The sequence below is a fragment of the Cordyceps militaris genome (genome assembly GCF_000225605.1).
Source record: "Cordyceps militaris CM01 unplaced genomic scaffold CCM_S00002, whole genome shotgun sequence".
Lineage (NCBI taxonomy): Eukaryota > Fungi > Ascomycota > Sordariomycetes > Hypocreales > Cordycipitaceae > Cordyceps > Cordyceps militaris.
This window is the reverse complement of record NW_006271970.1, coordinates 631,629-652,782: the sequence shown is the minus strand read 5'-3', so window position 1 is coordinate 652,782 and position 21,154 is coordinate 631,629. Positions and strand designations below refer to the sequence as shown.

At 55.5% G+C, this 21,154-nt stretch overlaps 9 protein-coding genes across 9 annotated transcripts in view; 3 read left to right on the top strand and 6 right to left on the bottom strand.

Annotated features, from left to right (window-relative positions):
* Positions 1 to 198: 198 nt before the first annotated feature.
* On the top strand, positions 199 to 762 carry CCM_02153 (uncharacterized protein; the record flags this gene model as incomplete). The annotated part of the gene is made up of 3 exons (XM_006667306.1): positions 199 to 394; positions 486 to 580; positions 670 to 762. The coding sequence occupies 3 exons, from the start codon at positions 199 to 201 to the stop codon at positions 760 to 762; spliced, it is 384 nt and encodes a 127-aa protein (XP_006667369.1).
* A 238-nt stretch (positions 763 to 1,000) lies between these two features.
* Positions 1,001 to 1,174, bottom strand: CCM_02152 (uncharacterized protein; the record flags this gene model as incomplete). The annotated part of the gene is made up of 1 exon (XM_006667305.1): positions 1,001 to 1,174. The coding sequence occupies one exon, from the start codon at positions 1,172 to 1,174 to the stop codon at positions 1,001 to 1,003; it is 174 nt and encodes a 57-aa protein (XP_006667368.1).
* Positions 1,175 to 2,700: 1,526 nt separating this feature from the next.
* On the bottom strand, positions 2,701 to 3,225 carry CCM_02151 (uncharacterized protein; the record flags this gene model as incomplete). Its single annotated transcript, XM_006667304.1, has 1 exon — positions 2,701 to 3,225. One exon carries the CDS (start codon positions 3,223 to 3,225, stop codon positions 2,701 to 2,703), a length of 525 nt encoding a protein of 174 aa, XP_006667367.1.
* Positions 3,226 to 3,810: 585 nt separating this feature from the next.
* CCM_02150 (subunit IV of cytochrome c oxidase) lies at positions 3,811 to 6,508 on the bottom strand (the record flags this gene model as incomplete). The annotated part of the gene is made up of 7 exons (XM_006667303.1): positions 3,811 to 3,975; positions 4,033 to 4,292; positions 4,452 to 4,547; positions 4,619 to 4,892; positions 4,953 to 5,014; positions 5,210 to 6,215; positions 6,269 to 6,508. 7 exons carry the CDS (start codon positions 6,506 to 6,508, stop codon positions 3,811 to 3,813), a joined length of 2,103 nt encoding a protein of 700 aa, XP_006667366.1.
* Positions 6,509 to 7,517: 1,009 nt separating this feature from the next.
* CCM_02149 (acyl-CoA thioesterase) lies at positions 7,518 to 8,666 on the bottom strand (the record flags this gene model as incomplete). Its single annotated transcript, XM_006667302.1, has 3 exons — positions 7,518 to 8,333; positions 8,387 to 8,437; positions 8,478 to 8,666. The coding sequence occupies 3 exons, from the start codon at positions 8,664 to 8,666 to the stop codon at positions 7,518 to 7,520; spliced, it is 1,056 nt and encodes a 351-aa protein (XP_006667365.1).
* A 577-nt stretch (positions 8,667 to 9,243) lies between these two features.
* On the bottom strand, positions 9,244 to 9,872 carry CCM_02148 (Oxo-4-hydroxy-4-carboxy-5-ureidoimidazoline decarboxylase; the record flags this gene model as incomplete). Its single annotated transcript, XM_006667301.1, has 2 exons — positions 9,244 to 9,309; positions 9,387 to 9,872. The coding sequence occupies 2 exons, from the start codon at positions 9,870 to 9,872 to the stop codon at positions 9,244 to 9,246; spliced, it is 552 nt and encodes a 183-aa protein (XP_006667364.1).
* Positions 9,873 to 10,239: 367 nt separating this feature from the next.
* CCM_02147 (cell cycle control protein) lies at positions 10,240 to 11,898 on the bottom strand (the record flags this gene model as incomplete). Its single annotated transcript, XM_006667300.1, has 5 exons — positions 10,240 to 10,715; positions 10,774 to 11,231; positions 11,287 to 11,716; positions 11,782 to 11,826; positions 11,886 to 11,898. The coding sequence occupies 5 exons, from the start codon at positions 11,896 to 11,898 to the stop codon at positions 10,240 to 10,242; spliced, it is 1,422 nt and encodes a 473-aa protein (XP_006667363.1).
* Positions 11,899 to 14,011: 2,113 nt separating this feature from the next.
* Positions 14,012 to 15,487, top strand: CCM_02146 (carboxypeptidase Y; the record flags this gene model as incomplete). Its single annotated transcript, XM_006667299.1, has 2 exons — positions 14,012 to 14,288; positions 14,346 to 15,487. The coding sequence occupies 2 exons, from the start codon at positions 14,012 to 14,014 to the stop codon at positions 15,485 to 15,487; spliced, it is 1,419 nt and encodes a 472-aa protein (XP_006667362.1).
* A 2,047-nt stretch (positions 15,488 to 17,534) lies between these two features.
* The window catches only part of CCM_02145 (striatin Pro11), a gene marked incomplete at both ends in the record, with an annotated part of 4,242 nt that continues 622 nt past the window's right edge, over positions 17,535 to 21,154 (top strand). Inside the window, 5 exons of the mRNA XM_006667298.1 lie at positions 17,535 to 17,913; positions 17,964 to 19,787; positions 19,845 to 20,059; positions 20,292 to 20,311; positions 20,375 to 21,092. Coding sequence (XP_006667361.1) covers positions 17,535 to 17,913; positions 17,964 to 19,787; positions 19,845 to 20,059; positions 20,292 to 20,311; positions 20,375 to 21,092 — 3,156 coding nt within the window. The remainder of the gene's footprint in view (positions 17,914 to 17,963; positions 19,788 to 19,844; positions 20,060 to 20,291; positions 20,312 to 20,374; positions 21,093 to 21,154) is intronic.

Genomic DNA, 21,154 nt, shown 5'->3' with positions numbered 1-21,154 from the left:
CCCACCGCCTGGGCGATGCCGGTAAAAGCGATGACGGCTACAAGCAGGCTGGCAAACCTCACCAGGCGCGGGAGCGGCAGACGTGATGCGTTCATCGTTCCGTCTCACGTCCGTGGTCGACGAGTTAAGCATCTTTGGAATCGCCTCGAGAAGAGCAAAACCTGGAAGCGCAGCGCCGAGACGCAACGGTCCTTCCCAATGTGTCGCGTGACTGGTTGTGCGCTGCGCTCGCCGAAATCAATACTTGAAGCGGGCTCGGGAATGGCCGAGGCTTCCTTCAAGGACCTAACAGTACTCCGTACTGTTAATCAACATGCAGGCTCTGTGCCGTGTAGCCGTCTTGGCCCAGTAGGGCAGCCGGCCTCTCCCACGTCACTGTGTGGTGGCGTTTTAGGTAATGTCAGAATCCGTTGTAGTCCCAAGGCGCATTTCCGCGCAGCCTTTGCAGATTTGGTAGATCAGCTAGATTAAGGTAATGGCATCAGCACCATCGAAGGCCTACAGAGAGGCCCTGCGTCCATGTTCCCAGCGCGACAACTACCACAAAACAGCGGCCAACTCCGACGCAGCAACCAGATGGGTATGTATGCCTCGTAGCATCGAGAAATGTGTGCCGTCGCAAGAGCCTATCCGCCCGAAACGCGATGCCCATGGTCCGCCGTCGCCTAGTGTCCCGTCCCGGCCTTTGCGCTCGGCACCGGTTGCCACGAAGTACAAGATGTTAAGACATGTATCGTCATCAGTCACTGCATTAAAAAGTGAAGATCGATTGCTACAATAGCTTGGGTGCCTTTGCTTATCATGCAGAACAGTTACTGTCGGAAACATCGAGGAAATTACATCATTATAATTGGTGTTGTGTAACTAGCGATACCCTCCATCTTCAACTTGTGTCCACATCCCTCCAACTCTCAAGGAGAAGAATGCATAGCTCTCAATAGCAACTCCCTAGAGAGCTGCAGGGGGAAAGAGCTTCTTGAAGAAGAAGAACGAGCTCACTTCACCTGCCGATGTAATTGTCTGACCACCTGCCGATGTAGTTGTCTGACCACCTGCACGTGGACACTTGACAGTCCTTGACTCGCCTTCTGTACGAGGATCCATCGGGTCGGTACAAGACACGCCACTCGCACTGGTCGACAAGGACGCGGGCATCCTCTTCAAGCACGGCCATTTTTCTTCCATTGATATGTCAGTGAGGCCATCATCTATGTGAAACGACATGGAAGTGCTTACCGAGATCAGGACAAGACCAAATAGGTTTGTGGGAACTGAGTTTAGCAACGCAGACCTGAGAAAGCTTGCGGTGGACTTTTGGTAGGGTCCTGAAGAGAGGGTACCCTCATCCCTATTTATGTTTCTGTAGCCATGTGCTGTGGAAGTGACGCTCAACTCACGACATGGCCGGGTACCTTAACTTCTGCCCAAGTAGACGTCCTTGTCACTGGTACAGACCAATCCGGGACAGTTTGTCCCTCGCAAGGCACGGTGCATGACCAACTTGCTGTTGTTGTCATATCCCCCGTGAGGCGGCCATCGGTGAGGCTTATGAATCTCGCTCTCCGCGAGACAAGGCTGTTCGGTAGGCGCGTAGGAGCAAAAGGTCTTGTTTCAAAAAATGTGCAACAAGCAGTCTTCTCACACCACTACCAATCGGCTGCTCATAGGGCATCTCAGCAACAGCGTTGTGCAAATGTGTTATGCGCTTCATGCTGCAGGTGGTAGTAGGGCTGGTAGCCGCCAGGGTAGGGGCTCAAAATAGAATAAACAATAAAGAAGAGTATTCGAGAAGTGTTCAGATCTCGGGCCATCCCCTCTGTGTTAAAATGGTCGCACTGCACAATCACATCCAAGCCCAGGCTTTCTTCTCAGCGTCGCGGCTGATCTCGAACACGCTTCTTGCGGTGGTATGACGTCAAGACCAGGTACGCATCACCCACGTCAAATCTCAGCTTTCCAGATCATGCGAAGCAGCATGATCTGTACATTGTCTTCTGTACGATTGCGGCCAACGAGCAAGAAGCAATGCACCGTTCAATGCGTAGGAATACTGCATCCGGTCAGGCCTGCAGGTGTGTGAAACCAATTTAGTAATGCGGTGCGTCCAAGACAGGTAGCATTGTGCGCGCGCTTCACGCGCGCCTCACGGTAGAGAGAAATCTGTTGCTGTAACGAAAAGGGGAGAGGTCATCGTGCCAGCAAATTTTGGAAAACTCTCTGTGACTTGATATCCAATCACCTTGTATCGTGGAGATGTGATGGCGGCCAGGCAGGGAGGCTTGTGGGCACCAACCGCTCTGAGCAACTGTGGGACATGGAGATGCCTGGCCCTCTGAGTTCGTCCGATGCTCGCCCGGACGGCGGCAGGCCTTCATATTTCCCCTCCTTCAAATGACAGTCGAGAGGCCTTTTCGGGTCCAATGCGGAGGCGGAGATTTTGCTGGGGCGTCGACATGGCCTCCAACGTACAGACTCTTGTCGGACAAAGAGTAAACGCGCTTGGTGGGAAGCGACGACAAAACGCCGCAGAGCGAAAAATTCATGGGCATCCAACGCTGGGGGACCGAACTTCCAAAGTATAAGTGCCGTCGGGGCAATCAAATATTTGGAAAGTTGCCGCGGCTGAGAACCTCATTGATGCTGCTCAAGTGCCGTGTCTGGTCGAAGGACGTCGTCAGGAAACGGCAAGATATTCTGCGCTCAATCCTCGTCAAAGCTGAGCTTGATCACCTTTGCCTTCTTCTTTTTCAGCTTCTTCGGCCCCATTTTGTGCTTCTTGTCGCCCTTCTCACTCCTTCCCTCCACCACACCACCCATCCCATCCTGTTCCTCGTCCTCCTCGCCGCCCACCACCCTACCCGCCTTGCGTTTCCGCCCGCCAATCGACATGTTGCCGTTTACCTCCGCCTCCTTCCTGTCCCTATCCTCGATATCCTTCTTATCCTTGCCATTCTCGTTCTCCGGCACATCATCATGCTGCTGCTCCGCCGCTACCACGCCGCCGTCCTTGTCCACCGCTAGCGCGACCACGTTGCCGCGCTCGTCCACCACGAGCGGCACGTCCTCGGCCTCCTCGCTGTCGGAGCGCTTCTTGCCGGGCCGGCGGCGGCCGGCGGCGATGGGGTCCGGACCGCCGTGGCCGGCGGCCTGCGCCTGCAGCGCCGCGAGAAAGGGCGGCGGCTGCGAGGCGTAGGATAAATGCTTCGAGTTGAACTTTTCAGGCATGGTTGCTTGTTCCGCCGCCTTTTACGGTTGGTTATGTTGGGGGCGCGCGGACTTGTGATGAGTTGCAAGGTTGGCAAAGAGAGTACGTTGTCGTGATGAGAGGCATAGGTCCGAATCTTCAGGCTCAGTGGGTAAGTGTTGGTCGCGGTGCCTGACTAAGCGGCTGAGCATCAGGCCACTTCAGATTGCTCGTTTGCAACGGGCAACTAGTCGTCGGCGGCAGACCGTTGAACTTTCATGTCATTCTAAAGTGTCGTTTTCATACGGGCTAAATGGTGTGCAACATGAAACTGACAGTCACAGCGGGAGCCGTGATGTTGATCGGGATTGCAGGTAGATGGATGTAATCTTCAATTAACAAAGGGAACAAGTTCTCCGTATTCTACAGTTCACCACTCTGCCGCGTGGGATGCTTTTCCGCGCTTTGCTTCTATGACGCCAAAAATTCGCACAGCGCTCCCTCTCCTTCTCCTCTATGTTCTCTCCTTGTACAGTGGCGTCAGCATCCCGTCACACGGCGCCGCCCAAACCAAACAATCTCCCCTCTACATTTCCCAAATCCGGATTGCGCAGAGGCGAACCCGTTCATCGGTAGCGGTACTCGGGCTTGATGTAGTCGGCAAAGGTCTGGGGCTCGGGGTACTCGGGGCCGTGGTGGTGGCCGTGGTGGTCGTCCTCGGGGCCGACGTAGTCCATCTTGTAGACGCTGCCGCACTCGGGGCAGCGCTCAATGGGGCGCTCCTTGGAGATCTAGTTGTTGTGTTAGACGCAATGTCCAGATGACAAGCCTATGCGATGCCAACTTACGCCGAGCCAGGTCACGACGTGAGAGTCGGCCGGGTAGCCGGTGCAGCCGAGGTACTGCTCGTCGCCAGCAGAGCGGACCTTGATGGGATCCTCCATCGTGCCCAGGCGGCTAGCGTCGAGGGGGCGCATGTCAAAGATGTCGACGCCCTCCATCTTGCCGAGAATCTCGAGACGCTCCAGACCAGTCGACTGCTCGAGGTCGGTAGGGACGGTGCCAGCCTTGGCGCCGGGTCCGAACAGGTCGTCCTCAGTCTTGACCTCTGTTTAAATAAATAATAACATCAGCTCTCCATACATTCATCTTTCATCGCGCGCAGCTCAATTGATTGATTTTGGTTGTCGGTGTGTTGCGATCGGATGTTGTCGGGAGTCGCGAATGACTCCATTCGGAACGATGATAGATTTCTGGAAAAACGTACGGGTAAAGGTCTTGTAGCTGCCAATGGACTTGCTGCTCTCTCCAGAGAGGGCGGCTGCCTGGTCAGCGGGTGTGGAAGGGCCCTTGGCAGCCTCGCCTACAATCAAGCCTTCGTTAGTGGTCACTGGTGTCGAAAACAGATATTTTGTCGGAGATCAAGCTGCATACGGCGGACAAAGGAGGTAGTGAAGGTGCGGGCGACGGTCGGCTTGATGGCCGCACGGCGGGCCGCGGCGATGACGGTGCGTTGCATGAACATGGCGGGCAAAGGCGACAGTTCTGTGCAATCGGTCGGGTTGCTGGTGGTGAGGCGAATGGAGAAGAAGTGGTGGCCTGTTGTCGAGGGATTTGTGAGATGAGCTGCTTCGGGTGGAAAGGTTGCAGAAAGCTCCAGTTTTTGTTTGAATTGGCCAATCACATCTTGCGTATTGCATTCACGTGACTAAGTACCTTTGCCGAACCGCGACATCAGCTCATTTCGTAATTATTCCATCTTACGGACCGAGATATCTCTCAAAACCTCAAAACGCCCGGGGGATACATTTGCAGCTTTCTGCTGATCAGCTACCAAGTTTCAATAAGCTATCATGATTCTCCAATCCTCATCGTGTCCAATTCAACCTTAGCCCCAGTGCATTCCGCTGAGCAGATTCCCAGAAGGTGAGCAAAGCATAAAGCATTTCAAACTCCAAACCCAAAATACTTTCATAAAATTGCCAAAAGAAAATCCAGGTGCAAATACTCCCCATCCTCAGCTACCATTCGTCAGCGCCACGCCCATTTCAGCTCGGTGGGCATTTACTCCTTCAAAAACCTTGGGCCGAGCAGCCTCTTCCTTCGCCAGGTTTCGACGCTTCCTGCGTTGCATCATCTTATTGTGCGAGCTTAGAGATGCTAGATCGCGACCTCCAAGACCACGATAAGCGCTCGGGGGGTGCTGCTTTTCATATAGCTTGCTGCGTGGCTCCCGTGCGCTACATGGCCCCAACCTGGTGCGTGTCTCCGACCTAGCGCGTGGCGTGGATGCTTTCTTGTTCTTTCCAAATTTATTTTCGTTCCCAGTAAGGGACGCCCAATAGAGGACAATAGTGCGGAAGACTGGATCTGCATGCTTTCCGTCGTCTCCCATTGTGCGGATGAGGCCAGTTAAGCCATTGTGAGAGTTGTTCAGCGCGTTGTGGAGATCGGTCTTCAAATTCTTGCAAATGGTCCATCGGTAAAAGTCGTAGGGGTCCATAGACAGCTTCTTCTTCTGAAAAAGCTCTTGAAGATTGGAGATCTTAAGAGCAAGTTTGTAGAGGAGTTCTTTTTCACATAGCCCCTTTGGTGGCATGTACTTTTTGGCGACCAACTGGTTGGGGTGATATTTTCCATTTCCATTGCCAAAGATTTCTCGAATCTTCGCATACTTGCTGCAATCGTCGCTTGCGGTCTTCTCCTCTTTTCGGAGTTTGTGCTTCTTATCCGTTTTGGGGACGCCTAGTGCTTCGGCCTGGGCACGGTATTCCGCTTTCTTTTGCTGCGCAACTTCCTCCTTTAGAAGGAGCTCCTCAAGGGATGACCAGCTTGGCTGCCAGTAAGGAGACGACTCTTCAATGCGCTCGATAGGCACACCACGGACCGCGAAAGGTTCTTGGTACGTTTTGCCATCCTGGCTGTGCACGAAGATGGAGTCGGACCTCGTGGCGAGCGCCTTGATCATCTGCTCCTTCATGCAGGCTTGCACATTTTCGTACGGAGAGCAAGACGCAGCGAGGCGTTCCAGCTTTGTTCGTTAGCATCTTCCAGGCAATCAACATTATTGTGTGCTAAATTTACCTCCTGAAGCGAAGAGGGCGGCGGACGCGGTGTCGACTTAAGCTTCCCGGGCAGAAGCTCGCCCAAGGTTGACTGCTTGACTGGTGGTTCTTCGAAAATAAAGCCGCGGATTATGTCAGTTCCGTTTCTCTCCTTGTCTTCAGTGCCTTTCGCGGGATCAATTGCTAGAGCATCGCTTGCTCCGGGTGCCTCGGCTGCAAGCGAAGCAGCCTGGTATCGTGGAGGAGGATACTTGTACATGGTGTACTGTAGACGGATTTGAAATGTGTGTAAAAAAAGGCAGCCGCAATGAATCACTGCTAGATCAGAACCCAACCATGCAGAACGGTACTGCTGCGGAGGAGAAGAGAAGCTGCGGGCGGAAGCATAACAAGAAGAAGTAGAAGAGAGGAAGGAGAACGCGTTAGAGAGCTCCTGCAGTGAATAAATAGGCAAGTGGCCGCAATAAACACAGCCACATGACGTGTGTTGACACTGTCGCCAGCTGCTGCCAGCTGGCAGCAAACGGCGTGTGAGTGGCCGAGTGGCTGCGTTTCTGCGTAAATACCTTATGTGACTGCATAGAATAAAAGTTCACGTTAATAGTGTGGAGCTAATAAGATCCGCATTCGCAGGTTCAGTTTCAATTTATCGGCAGCAGCGGACAGTAAAAGGCGTGCGAGTGTAAGTGACTACTCGACTGCTTAACTGCGTGACTGTGATGTGTTGCGCCAGCAGGCGGAACAGCCGAGGCCAGTTGGTCGAGCAGGCAACGCAGTGACAGTGTTTCGTCAGCTGCTCAAACTCTACTTATTTCCCTGTTGCCGTGTTGTTTTGCAGTTGTTTGTGGCGGCGGCTATTCCCGTCACCGTGTTTGTTGTCTTTGATGCAGCAGGTACCCGAGGTGCTAAGATTGCTTCCTGCATTTGGAATTACAGACTCCCTAATAATTTAATAGGGAATAACAAAAAATACGAGTGAAAACCCGCATATACTTGCCTTCTGGCCTCTAAGCGAAAGTCAAGGTGTTCTACAACCTGACCTTTCTGTGCCCGCTCCTGTCGATCGATCAACCCCCTCAAGACGTGCTTGCGATCGCATTCTCCTAACACATAGAATACAAGTTCACGTTAATAGTGTTTGGCCAACAAGATCCGCATTGGCAAGTTCAACATCGCTTTCTGCGCTTTCTTAGCCATTCCTCGTCCCATCTACTTCTAGTCTATCGAAAAGTCTACCGACCCAACTGTCTACAAACCTCGCCTCCCGTCTACAACTTGCTCGGATCCTCGGGCACAACCATGCCATCCTGGTACCCAGACGCAACATGTCTCCCCTCGGGGCTCCAAATCTTGGAAACCATTGTGCAGCGACCAGCCGCGACCCGCGGCCACGCCGCCTCCTGCACCCACCAGCCGGCGCCGTCCATGACGGCCTCCTCCGCATTAACATGCACGTAAAACGCGTAGCTCAGGCTCGCGGCGCGCCCCCACCGGCGGCCGTAGCCGAGGTGGCCGCCCAGCATCGTGAGCCCGTTCCTGTCGGCCTCGAACGCGTGGCAGACGACGTGTCCGTTGGGGTCGTCCCTGGGGATCGGCGCGCACGGGCGGTACAGCAGCAGCTCGCGGCGCTCCGGCACCGGCCTGTCCGCGTTGTACGCCGCCATGTCGACGCGGTACATCTCGAGCACGGGAAAGGTGCCGGGCCGCCCGGCCTGGCCGCTGCGCTCCACCTGGTCCTGCACCGAGTCGATGTGCACGATGCGCGGCCGGTCCCACGCGTCGGGCCGCCGCTGCGCGAGGATCGAGGCAAACCGCACCTGCGGCGGCTCCGTCTCCTGCACGTCGTCGGGCGAGGCCATGGACCGCTTGAACGTGGTGAGGCAGGTGAAGCAGACCCCGTTGAGCGCCTTGGTGCCGTCCGAGGGGTCAAAGGTGCCCGTGGCCGGGTCTGGGATAGACGGCTCCTTTGGCTGTCTTGTCTGGACGAGCCGCGTCGCAAAGGACTTGCCCGTGTGTATCGGCGTCACCTCGTGCACAAAGGGACGGTCAGAGTGGCCGGCGACAGTAAAGACGCCCTGAATAGACTGTGTAATGCTGTTAGTGTATCGCCACTCTCGATTCCAAGTTTCCAACTTACATGTATTCCCATGTAGCCTTTCTTGGCAGCCTGCGACTGCTTGTCCTCCAACTCGATTTCTCTCGCAGCTGCTAGCGGCGCCTGCGCATACACGACATCCAAAGACGCCGGTTGTGGTGGATTTTTTCGTCTTGGTCTTTGTTGGCTGTTCTTCCACACCATCGGGGAGATCAGCACCGGGCCGCCATGCGGGATATCTCGATGTGTATTGCACGGTTGAGCCGGGGACTCGAGACAGCTCGAAGGCCTCAAAGCCGAGCTGGCCTTGAGGGCCAGTCATGGTGGTTCTGGCAAGGCTAGCAAAATGGAAGAAACAACAAATCAATTGGATTGGTTGAATGAGACCGGTGTGCTTTTATAGATGAAGCCAAGGCTGCCTCATGCAAACATGTTGTGATGGGTGTTGAAGCCATTGGTAGCCGGACCAATAGTGCCTCGGCAATTTCGAGCCCAGTCTGGAGACGGCACAAGCTACGGCGCCGCGCCGCGCTCCATGGTTGCTCCATCCATCTGCCACTGAATCTATACAGAATTACAGAATCGTTATCTCGAAAGAGGTAGTCTCTTCTGGTCCTGTCATTTCTTTTTACTATGCCTTTGTTTGACTTTCAGAAATTCGTTGTTGGTCCGACTTTTCTAGCATTGCTGTAACCGCGGCGCTGTAGTCGGAATTCGCGGCTCCCAGGGGCGCCCCGTGTCATTGCCGTTCCGTGGTTCCGCGGGTAATAAAGCGCGAAAGCCAAAAGTGCACGTAGAAACAAGTTTGCGCGTTTCCAACTATCTGTTTTTCTATGCTGCGATAAATGGCTCTCTCGGAAAGATCGACATGCCAAGGCCCTGAGATTTCCCTTTGCCGACTACAAATGGTCGGCTGCTTGAACAGGCAGCTTCGCCGCTCTATCTCTTGCGATATCACACATTGCCTGTAGCGCCATTCTAGGTCAGTTTCCACACTTCAGTCATGTTGCTCAAAACGAGAAAAAAATAGAGAGTTTCTTACATGCAGTGCCGCGTCCACTTCCTTCCCAAAGTCGCCCCTGGCGATGCGCGCCTCCATATCCCGCATAATGTCCTCCCTGCCGCGGCCATTTACAAAGACGACGTAGCGCAGACCTGGGAACCGCTGCTCGTAATCGCGGTTCAGTCGCGCCAGCGCCTCACTCTCCCCGCCACCCAGCTTGGCCTGCTCGGCCGCCGACTGCGCCGACTCGACCTTTTTCGCGCCCAGGCGCGGGTGAGAACCGAGAATGGCTAGCAGCGTCTCGTTGGGTCTGGTCGTGGTCGACTGGGACGCCATGGAGACGAGGGCCTGGCGGCAGGACTCGATGAATTCATTGTACGACGTGTACTCGGCTGCCTCAGAGACGGGGATCAAGGTTTTGTGAATTTCCGGACTGGGCTCGAATAAAAGGTCCAAGGCGGCGCATTTGTGCGCATTGGAAAGAGTTCTTAGACTCCGGATGTTGGGTAAACTTGGTGAATTCATTTTGCAACTTCCGAAGAGTAAAGGGTTCATATTTTGCCCTTTGCCTTTGGCCTCGTCAACTATAGACCGTCTGTCGGCGGGTTCCGACAGGTGGAGCCCACAGCCGATACGCTATCCCGACCTGTATTTCCAGTGCAGAACTTCATTGTTCACGCAGCAGCCGCATGGTTAACTACTATAGAACTCCTCATTCAGCCAGTCTTCCCTCAACGAATAGCGAATGACTCAATAAAAATACAAAAACAGCTATAGTATCCAGTAAATTCACCTCAGTGCCACTGCTTTTGAAATGCCGTGTTTAGGCTAGAAAACATTACTAATACCTGTTGACCAGATATGATACAGACAGAATCATCTCTCCCCTCCTTTACGCCTTGACACCGACAACGCTAACAACTCCGTCTCCATTGACGGCAACCAGAGTCTTGCCCGACTCGCCCCATCGCACAGCAACGGCGCCAGTGGAATTGCGAAACGGCTCTGTCCATTTCTTGGCGCCCTTGGCGTACTGCTGGATAGTCAGGCCCGAGGGACCAGCGGTGGCTAGGTACTGGCCGGTGAAATCCCACGCAAGTGACTCAACGGCACCGCCAGTCTCGAGAACCTTGGCCGTGGCGGCATCGCCCTCTTTGCGAAGGTCGAATACTGTGACCGAGTTCTGGCCCTTGGCGGTAGCTGCTAGCCAGAAGCCGTTCTCGGAGAATGCGAGGGCCTGGATGGGGGCACCCAGCTTGAAGACGGCCGCCTGCTCGAGCGTTTTGGTCATATATAACTTCACATCACCAGTGACAGTGCCAGCAGCGACGAGATGGCCATCAGGGTGGAAAGCCACGGTTGTGAGTGCTGTGCATGTTAGAGGACTTGGACTCCAATGTATTGAGGAATAGACATGTATACTTACAGGCATCAACATATGTGCGGCTCACACGCTTAAGGCTGTCCAACTCGTACAGAATAAGGCCCTTATCAGTACCAACGGAGGCAACAATGTCGCCACTAGGATGGATACTCAGACCAGTAGTAGGCCCTGCGTGCTCTGACGCGGCAGCGACCTGGTTGCCGGCTTCGAAAACCTTGAGGCCGCCGTTGCTGGTACCAAATATGAGCTTGGAGCCGGTCCACAGCGTGGTGGTCGCGGGCTCGCCGACGGAAATCTCGCGCTCCAGAGAGTCGGCCGCTACAGCGTAGATGGCGGCCTGGCCCTGTAGCCCTCCAATAGCAGCGTAGGCACCCTCGGTATCCAAGCTTGTTGTTTGCGCAACAGGCAGCGCGTTCGTAGCTGTGACCTCGAAAGCGGCAACTTGGCTGGGAGTGACCCAGTCTTTGGGTACAGGACGCTTCTTGCGGCCCTTGGAAAGTCTGAAAGAACCAATGTTAGTGTGTGGGGGGAGCGACTCTGTGTATCGTGACGCACTCTTGATGGACTTGGTCTACGCGGTCTGCCAGGGCTTCGGGTAAGCCTTCTGTGTCAACAGCCATCTCGTCGGCGTTGGCGCCAGAGACAGTGATTCTGCTCAGAGCATCCCGAGCCTCGTTTCTCTCCTTGGTCAGGCGGGCAATGACGCGAACGGCGGCATCGTGCTGGTACAGCGAGGTGGCCAGCTCCTCTCGCGTGCGCGCCAGCTGCTCACGCAGGTTATATGTTTCTAGGGCGAGGCTGTCCCACTCGTTCTGAAAGGTGGCGAGCAGCGCGGGTATCGAGGTCAGTGTGGGCGGGCGCGGACGCGCGATGCGGGATGAGGTGATGGGGAGGAGGTCCTCGACTGTGAGAGCCTCGCCTGTACTGGGCTCGGTGCCGTGCTCGTTGACGTATTGCTCGATGAGACGCTTCTCGTAGACGACGCCTGCGGGATTGTTAGTCACGCGGAGAGTCGATGTCATTGGCCCGGGAAGTTGCGATGCGACGAACCTGACTTTTTCGACGCGACTGGCTCTTGGGGAGCTTCTCCAGAAACTGGGGGTGCCGTTAGCAAAGAGTCTCGAGGGGCAGGTGTCATTGAATAGTATGCTCACTTCCACAGAGCATTGCGACTGATGCTAAAAGCTCTAGCGGCTTTCAATGGTGATGTGTATAGGAGGGTCACTGCCTGATGAAGCTGGGTCGTCGCGAACATGGAATTATCCTAGTGAGATTTTCTGTCTGGGTTGCCAGGGCGGGCCGGCCAATCAGGGCCGTGCGTTGCTGGTATTTATGGGCAATAGGCCAGCTGCGGCGACATTACTACGAAGCTGCAGACTGGCGAGGGTTGACATATTTTTTATTGACTCGATTCACAAAAATGTATTTTTTCGACTGTTTCAGAGATGCATATGATGTTATCCTCGATTGACACCTGTACTGTGCCGACGACCAACAGCCTGAGACTCTGCTGGTCGAGATGGGCTACATCTCCTCTCGACAGTAGACCCTCGCAAACAAAATTCACAGCAAGAAAACGCAGTTGGTGGGAAAAAGAAAAAAAAGAAGAAGAAAAAAAGAAAGAAAAATCTCCAACGGTAACTCGAGCTTGGCGACTCGGAGGTATTTGCCCTGGATCTGGTCTTCTCCATCACTTTCCAGCGGCGTTTGGCGCTATAAACCAGCCCGTTCTTGGCAGGATCTGGTTTTGGCAACAGTTCAACGACGGGGTGCAGATGAAGTCGATAACCGTTTTCACTTGATGAGCGTATACTGCATAGTTACTTTATTGTGTCTTGGCATAGTACTGACTGTGACTGTCAGTCAACGTTGCATTGCCCTGAGATGCTCCGGTATTCATTTGCGTGCTTGTTATTAATAGCCAACTTTTCGGATGATGCATGCCATGCCGCTGATGACTTGCACCCGGCGCCGTGGAAAAGATAGCCGGACAACTTGATTGAGCTTTTCCCTCTCTATTTCATGTCCATTATTTTCTTAAACACCCCTTTCTCCTGCTAATTAGACTCCTCTCGGTAATGTATCCAAAGCTTCTTTTTCCGCAGCATCCAGTCGTTGGTGGATTACCCTGTAGTTACCCCTCAACGCCCTAATTTGGTCGCATGACCGAGCGAGCTTCCTCATCCATGAGGAAGCGTACCTAATATAAAGCCGTCGGAAAAATGTAGCTACAAAAGGTCTTTTCTAGAAGTGGCAACTGTATGCAATCAAGGACTGACCGACTCATTGTTGGCGGAACTGCCGCTTCTGGTTTGGACGGCCCGCACATCTGTTGTAACCTTGATTGCTTGCCCTCGGGCATTGGAATAACATATATTTGGAGCCTGATCTCGGGGGGCTGGCGCCACTGGAATTTTAGGTTTCAGGGCCGTATTTGATAACCATTGCTGCTGATCTTATAGCCTGCAGGTGTCTTTTCCTTGCCTGATTTGTGTGGGGAGCAATCAATTATCGACGAGCATGAATCCAATAACTAGTAGATATCCGTATAACTGACTAGAATAGCAGAACAGCAGCACGGTTTCAGCCACCGGCATCTGCCCCTAGTGAATCATGATGAATTCCAAGGTTCACGATTATGGCTGCATCCATGTCGTTAGCCTAAATACGACCTTATTAGTTTAACGACTTGCTCAACTTGGATTAGTTGGGATACTGGATGCTGGAGTACAGCACCATGGTCACGGAAAGAATATTCCATCCCGCACTTAAGGATTGTTATCTAATGCACATGTCTCAGTTGCTTCGGCCATCAAAACCCCCTCTTTCAGTTCGCCGAAGAAACTCGTCCCTGTGATGCTGATCCGATAGGCCCGAATCCGCTCCGTACCGGCTTAGCTCGAGCTTGGCCCATGTTTTTTACAACATGCCTCATTAGGCTATTCCTCCAGGTTGCATCATCTGCTCCATGCTGTTCCACGGACGATGCTACTCTCACCATTATGGTGGTCCAAGTGGCCCAGCCTGTTCATTCACCTTCCCGATCCTGCTCTAGGCCACAGAGACGGCCCGCCAATACGATGCGCTCGCTTTGTGTCATGAGCTTGCCGACAAGAGATCGCCAGCGCACAAAGCAGCCGTTGTCGTCATTATCAAGTAGAGTTAAGTGACCGGTATGAAATGTTTAAAGAGTACCCGCTCGCTCCTCTCCCCGAGCCGTTTTGTTCTCTCTAGTCAGGTTGCTATTTTTTCAACCGTTGCCCGTCTAGTATCTTACACAATGAAGTTGTCCGTGTCTGCCCTTTTCTTGGGCCTCTTGACCACGGCTGATGCTGCCGGTCGCATCAACCGTGTTCCCGACGAAGAGTGGGATCACATTCTCCACGGCTCCGACATCTTGAGCCAGCGATCGACTGAGACGGCCAGGACGGATGGTTATCTGGTGGACTATTCACTACGGTCGAGAATTGTTGACCCGTCTGCGCTCAAGGTCGACACCGTCAAGCAACTGAGCGGCTACATTGACGACAATGCCAGCGATAAGCACTTGTTCTTCTGTATGTACTCTTTCACTCATACCCCGGACCCAGCTTCCCTTGACTGACTTTGGCAAGGGTTCTTTGAGTCTCGTAATGACCCTGTCAAGGACCCCGTCGTCCTCTGGCTTAATGGCGGACCGGGCTGCTCTTCCATGAACGGCCTCTTTACCGAGCTCGGTCCCGCCACCATCCCGAACCCTGACTTGAAGCCCAAGAGAAACCCCTACTCCTGGAACAACAATGCCTCGGTCATCTTCGTCGACCAGCCCGTCAACACGGGATTTTCCTACAGCGGATCCAACGACGGCACCAGCGTGGCCAGCGCCAAGGACCTGTACTCGCTGCTGACCTTTTTCTTCCAGCAGTACCCTCAGTACGCTAAGCAGGACTTTCACATCTCGGGCGAGTCCTACGCCGGCCATTACATCCCCGTCGCGGCGGCCGAGATCTTTTCCCACGCCAGCCGCAACATCAACCTCAAGTCTATCCTCGTTGGCAACGGGTTGACGGAGCCTCTTACCCAGTACAAGTATTACCGCCCAATGGCCTGCGGCGAGGGCGGCTACCCGGCGGTGTTGAGCCAGCAGTACTGCCAATCTATGGACAATGCACTGCCCGAGTGCCAAAGACGTATCCAGAGCTGCTACGACACCGAGAATGCGTCCACTTGCCAGAGCGCGACCAACTACTGCAACTCAAACGTCCTCGGTGTCTACAGTCGTTCTGGGCGGGATGTTTACGACATCCGAAAGCAGGACGGCGAGGGAACGCCCGACTATAGCACCCAGTTCCTCACCAGCAACTACACCACCAAGATTATCGGTGCCGAGCATGCATGGACCCTGTGCGACAGCAGCGTCTACCAGGCCTTTTCCAGGACCGGTGACTGGATGAAGCCCATTTGGCGTGTCGTTCCCGGCCTTCTCGCCAAGATTCCCGTCCTTATCTACGCGGGTGATGCCGACTACATTTGCAACTGGCTCGGCAACCGCGCCTGGGCAAAAGCCCTGGAGTGGCCTGGCAAGGCTGCCTTTAACAAGGCGCCGGAAGTACCGCTGAAGCTGGGTGGTAGCGGCAAGGAGTATGGCAAGGTCACTCACTCTGGAAACTTCAACTTTATGCAGATCTACGGAGCTGGACACATGGTTCCCGAGGACCAGCCTGTGTCTTCTCTGGACTTCTTCAACCGCTGGATTGCCGGCGAATGGAACAAATGATTGGTGAAATGAGCAGATTGCACCACATACGCTGTTTTAGACGTACATATACATGATACATAAGATTGACTTGCCCATTTACTCCAGTTCGTGATCCAGCCACTAGAAGTGGAGGTTGACTCAAAGCTATTCCACACAGATGCACAGCAGAGCAGATCGACCCGTTACTTTCAGCCGCCTAGACACTAGCGAAGCATTCATGGTGGAACAGGGCTGAAGCTTGGTGTGAACCCCGCGTTACGCTCAGCTGGCGAGGCTAGCTAGCAAGCGTATAAACTCGAGCAATCTAGCTCTAGTGTCAGTATCTGCTAAGATATTCTCCAACCTCTTCGTTCACAATGACCGACTCGAATGACATTAACATAGGTGTGCACTGTCTGTGCAACTCGCACTCCTTTTCGGCATCACTTCCCGCTGCCAAGTTACCATTAGCAGCTAGCTGCTGCCACTGCAACGAATGCCGCCACCTCACAGGTGGCATGTACACGTGTGCAATCGAGTGGCCAGGCTCGCCAGAAGCCATTCTGAGTTCCTCTCTTCAGAGATATAGCCTGTCCAAGAGTTCAGTCATACTGTTCTGCGGGACCTGCGGGACGCCTGTGTTTGCGCGGAAGATGAACGAGGACGGGGCTCCTGATGTCTTTTACCTTGCCGCTGGTTTGCTGCCGAACTTGAACGTCGACCTGGTGAGGATTGCCCAGCACTTTTGGGTCGGAGACACTCTGGATGGCGGCGCCTCAGTCTACATGCAGAACCTGAATGGGCCCTCTCAGCCGATTCGTCGCTGGCGAAAGGGTCGTGGTGAAGCGGGCGGGTTGCTTGATAGCGACTGGCCACCGCAGGCATCCTGCCAGGAAAGGATCGCCAGCTGTTCTTCGCAGGATAGTGTGCGTATCCAGTGTCTGTGCAAAGGCGTCGATTTCTCATTACGGCGCGGCAATGAGGATTTCAGCAAGCTCAAGGCGCAGGGAAAACTACCGGGTTGGGTGAATCCTACCACGTTGAAGCCTGTTGCCGCCTACGATGCCTGCGACAGTTGCAGGTTCATGGTCGGCGTGCCGCTTATGCATTGGACGTTTGCCAGAGTTGCACAGCTCTGCTTCGGCACTGGCAGTCGGGACGACGGAGACTTTCCTGCAAACACACGCGATCTGAAAACAGCGGTCCAAGCAGGCGAAGACAGCCGCTTCGGCACCCTCACCTTTTACGCAAGCTCACCAGATGTGCAGCGTTACTACTGTTCACGCTGCTCTGCGAGCGTCTTTTACGCAGTGGACGACTTGCCCGACCAAGTCGACATCTCCATGGGTCTTTTTCATGCGCCAGAGGGCTCTCGGGCCGAGTCCTGGGTTGAATGGGAATGGGGCGGCCTTGGACACAAAGACAACACTATCGGCGGTTGGCGGGAAGCATTTGGTAAAGCGATCCAGGCAGAATCGGAAGAATGGCGAATTTCCAAGGAATTGGCGAAGGGGCATCGGTTTCCGTGAAATACCTAGGCGTTGTTGATGTGTAGATCATCACCAACCAAGATTCGCCAGAGAGGAGAACGGGGCGGTCGGTTTAAATAAACGACAAGAAAAACCTAGTTATGTCGCACTGGGATGAATGAGATATGCATCGTTCCGCGATTAATTGCACTTGCTGATAACATCTTTCCTTGTTTCCGCGCCAAACATCCTAGGCGATTTCCAGGGGCTGAATATAATTGGTGCCTTGTGGCCTGACCGTCGATACGCGACGCCCATTGGCTGGGGCCACACAGCAGAGAAGGACGCCACCAAGCTCAGCAGTTGGGAGCTTGAAGAGAGCGCCCGTGGCCTTGCTTCAGACTACTTTTCTGCAAGCCAAATTTTACGCCCTTGTTCGCCCCAAACGCCACGAATCGTCCTCGCTTACACCTCATCTCGTCGGCTCTTTGTATCCAACCGGTCCATTGGTCTTACCCCTCTGCCTGTCGCGAGGGCACCCTGACACCGCCCGCCGCCGCGTCTTGGGGAGGCTGCTCCTCGATGAGCTCGCTCAGCTGCACCACTGGCGCGCCATGATGGGCCCCAACGTTGGAAATGGCTTCGGCGGCATGGAAATGGGGCCTACGATGCAGAACAATGGCCCCAACGTACCCCAAGCGACAGAATACACCCTGCAGGGCGTTATGCGCTTCCTCCAGACCGAATGGCACCGTCACGAGCGCGACAGAAATGCGTGGGAGATTGAGAACCAGGAGATGAGGTCCAGGATAGCCAACCTCGAGGGACAGGCACGACGCGCCGATGCTACGCAAAAAGCCCTGCGCAAATATGTCGCCATTCTTGAGCGCAAGGTCAAGGACCAGACTGCCCAGCTCAAGGGCACAAACCCAGACAATACGGCCGACACTGATGCCAAAAAGGACCGCGATGCCAAAATCAAAGAAAAATTGCACGGTCGGTGGCCTTGGCACCTCCTCCCCCAATTGATATTGACAGATGTGCAGGAATTCCAGAGAAACAGCCAGTCCCTGGCGTCGACGGGGTAGAAATCGAGCGTACCGACGACGACGCACACAGGCAAGAACTCAAGACTTTCCTGGACCAGTGCCAATCCGAATTCATGTACCTCATGATTGCACCAGCGAATCCGTTACCCCCGAGAGACTCACCGCCTCTACCTATGATGGAGGACTTGCGCGAGGTCGACCCGTACGGGCTTGGTCCGCCTCAAGATGCCCGGCAATTTCAACTAGCTTCACGACCTGCTCAGAACCACGTCCAGGAAATGAATTCGAGGCAAAATCCAGCTAGCGGCACGACAGTCTCGATGCACGATCCGTCATCCAGCTTCAGCCAGAAGCCCTCGGACTCGCATCCGCAGGTCATGGTCCGCACAGAGGAGCAGCCGCAATATCGGAATTCCAACGACTGGCCGGCCCCTATATCCGTCTCTATGAGAGCTGTCAACGATGACTCTGTTGGCGCCTCACAAGCTGTTGAGACTTTGCACGAATCCGAGAGCCGCGAGCGAACGCCTGCACCACCAGACTCGGACGGGTGGGATTTTTCTGAGGGCGCGCTGCCCGACACTGCCCAGGCCCGCAACCCCTCTACCTCGAACCGTCCGGACACAGACGTGTTTCCCCACGCAGACTACATGCCGAAATCGCCCGGTCGCGTGCCTGGCAGCCAGCGCCGAAAGAGTTCCCTGTCGAGGCGCCGGAGCAGCGAACAAGAACTAAGCCTTGCTTCGCAAAAGGCAGACAGCGGCAACTTTAAGCTGCGATTTGGGCTGCGCGGCCACCTCAACACTGTGCGCACCGTCATCTTCTCTGGCGGTGGCAGTCCCGGCGAGCCGGAGATCTGCACCGCCGGCGACGACGGCATGATTAAGCGATTCCACATCCCGCGACTCGACACGCATTCCGGCATGGGCCATGGCGCCTCTGATCTCGACGTCATTGCCAACTTTACCCACCGCGGTCACAACGGTGCCGTTCTCTCCCTCACATCGTGGTCGCCAGCACCCAACTTTTCCACAGGCGGCCGCGCGCAAGGCGATGGCTGGATCTTCTCGGGCGGCCAAGATGCCTCGATCCGCGTTTGGGAGCGCGGCCGGGTGGATCCTAAAGCGACGCTCGAAGGTCACACCGATGCTGTATGGGCCTTGTGCGTCCTGCCCACGACTCTAGGGGCCATATTCGGCAACACGAGCCAGTTTGGCACGCCCGACCGCTTATTGATTGTGTCGGGTGCGGCCGACGGCACCGTGCGCCTGTGGTCCGTCAGCGCCCCGCCGCAGCTCACCTCGCCGCAGCCGGGCGGCTCCAACCGAGGCGTGGCCGGCCGCCGTGTGCGCGGCAACTCCATGAGCTCAGGCAGCGGGTTCCCCAACTCGCCGCAGCCCAGCACGGCGTCCAACTCGCCCTTTCACCAGACGCTGGTGCACATCATCACACGCCCCGACGGCGCCACCACAGCCAGCCCGACGAGCATCGCGCCGCTCGGCCCCGCGGGCGACACCTTTGTCGTGGCGTACGCCGACGCCGCCGTGGTGGTCTACGACACGCGCACGGGCGAGCAGGTCGGCCAGATGGACAGCATGGAGACGTACGACGGTACGGAAAAGACGAGCGTCAACGCCGTCGTCGCCACGACCATGGGCCTCGACCAGGCCAGCAACCAGCACCACAGCGGGAAGATTCATGAGGACGAATCGGGCGGCGGCGGGCCCACGGGCGGGCGTTCCATGGCAGGCAGCGGCGTGGAAGGCACCATTATCACCGGCCACGAGGACCGCTTCGTGCGGTTTTTCGATGCCAACAGCGGTATGTCACGCAGCACTTCCCCCCCTTCAGCCGCACTCAACTAATCATTCTCTCTAGGCCAGTGCACGTACAACATGCTCGCGCACCCCGACGCCATCTCCAGTCTGTCGCTCAGCCCCGACGGGCGGGAGCTCGTCAGCGCGGGGCACGACGCGTCGCTGCGCTTCTGGAGTCTGGAGAAGCGCTCATGCGTGCAGGAGATTACGAGCCACCGCGTCATGCGCGGCGAGGGCGTTTGCGCGTGCGTCTGGAGCCAGGACGGCAAGTGGGTGGTGAGTGGCGGCGGCGACGGCGTCGTCAAGGTGTTTGCGCGATGAAAGAGGGGACGCAGAGATGTGAAGATTACATGAGCGTGTGTGTATTACAAAGGCGAAACAGCAGCGAAAGAAGGAGAACGGCTCGGCATGTCTTATAGTATAAACACTGCATCTTGGAGGCTTACAAAACGGCTTTTTTTTTCCCGTGTATGAAAAAAAAGCCGAGGTGTATCGATATCTTTTCTAGTGTACATCATGGTTGATGAGGTGCGGAAACTTATTTTATCATTTTCTTACATGCTGCGTCATTCATTCTTCATTGTCCAAAAGCAAAGCCCATCCAATGTACAACACGCCCACTTCATATATCCTCTCACGGCCCATGACCAGCTCAACTGGCCTCCTCGGGCTTCTTCTCCCCATCGCCCCCCTCGTCCACCACAATCACCACTTTACCAAACCCCTTGCCCTCCTTGACATATGCCAGCGCCTTGCCCGCCTCAGCAAACGCAAACGTGCGATCCACGACCGGCCGGATGCCCCTGCTCTCATAAAACGCCAGGGCCTCCTCGAGACGATCGCGGCCGCCGTTGAGCACCCCCTTGATGGTGACGCTGCGCGCCAGCGCCAGCGCATTCACATCCATCCTGTGCAGCGTGGGCGTCTTGCCGTCCCCGCCGCCGTCGTCCCCACCGCCGCCGCCGGGGACGGCGCTGCTGCCGCCCCCCAAGCAGTTGATGACGCCGCCAAACGCGACGCACTTGAAGCTCTTGCGCAGCGTGCGCGCGCCGTCTCCCGTCTCGAAGATGACGTCTGCGCCACGCCCGTGCGTCGCGCGGAGCACGTCGCCCTCCCACGCCCAGTGCGTCTGGTAATTCACAACGGCGTCGGCGCCGAGCTCGTCCCTGGCCCTGCTGCCCAGCTCGTCCGTGGGGGCGGTCACGACAGCCGTCCAGCCGGCCGCCTTGGCAATCTGCAAGCCCGCGAGCGCCGTGGCGCTCGTGCCCTGCAGCAGCACCGTTCCGCCCACCACCAGAGGCCGCATCCAGTTCAGGGCCGTCCACGCCGTGGCCGTCGCCAGCGGCAGGCAGCTCGCCTCCGCGTCGGACA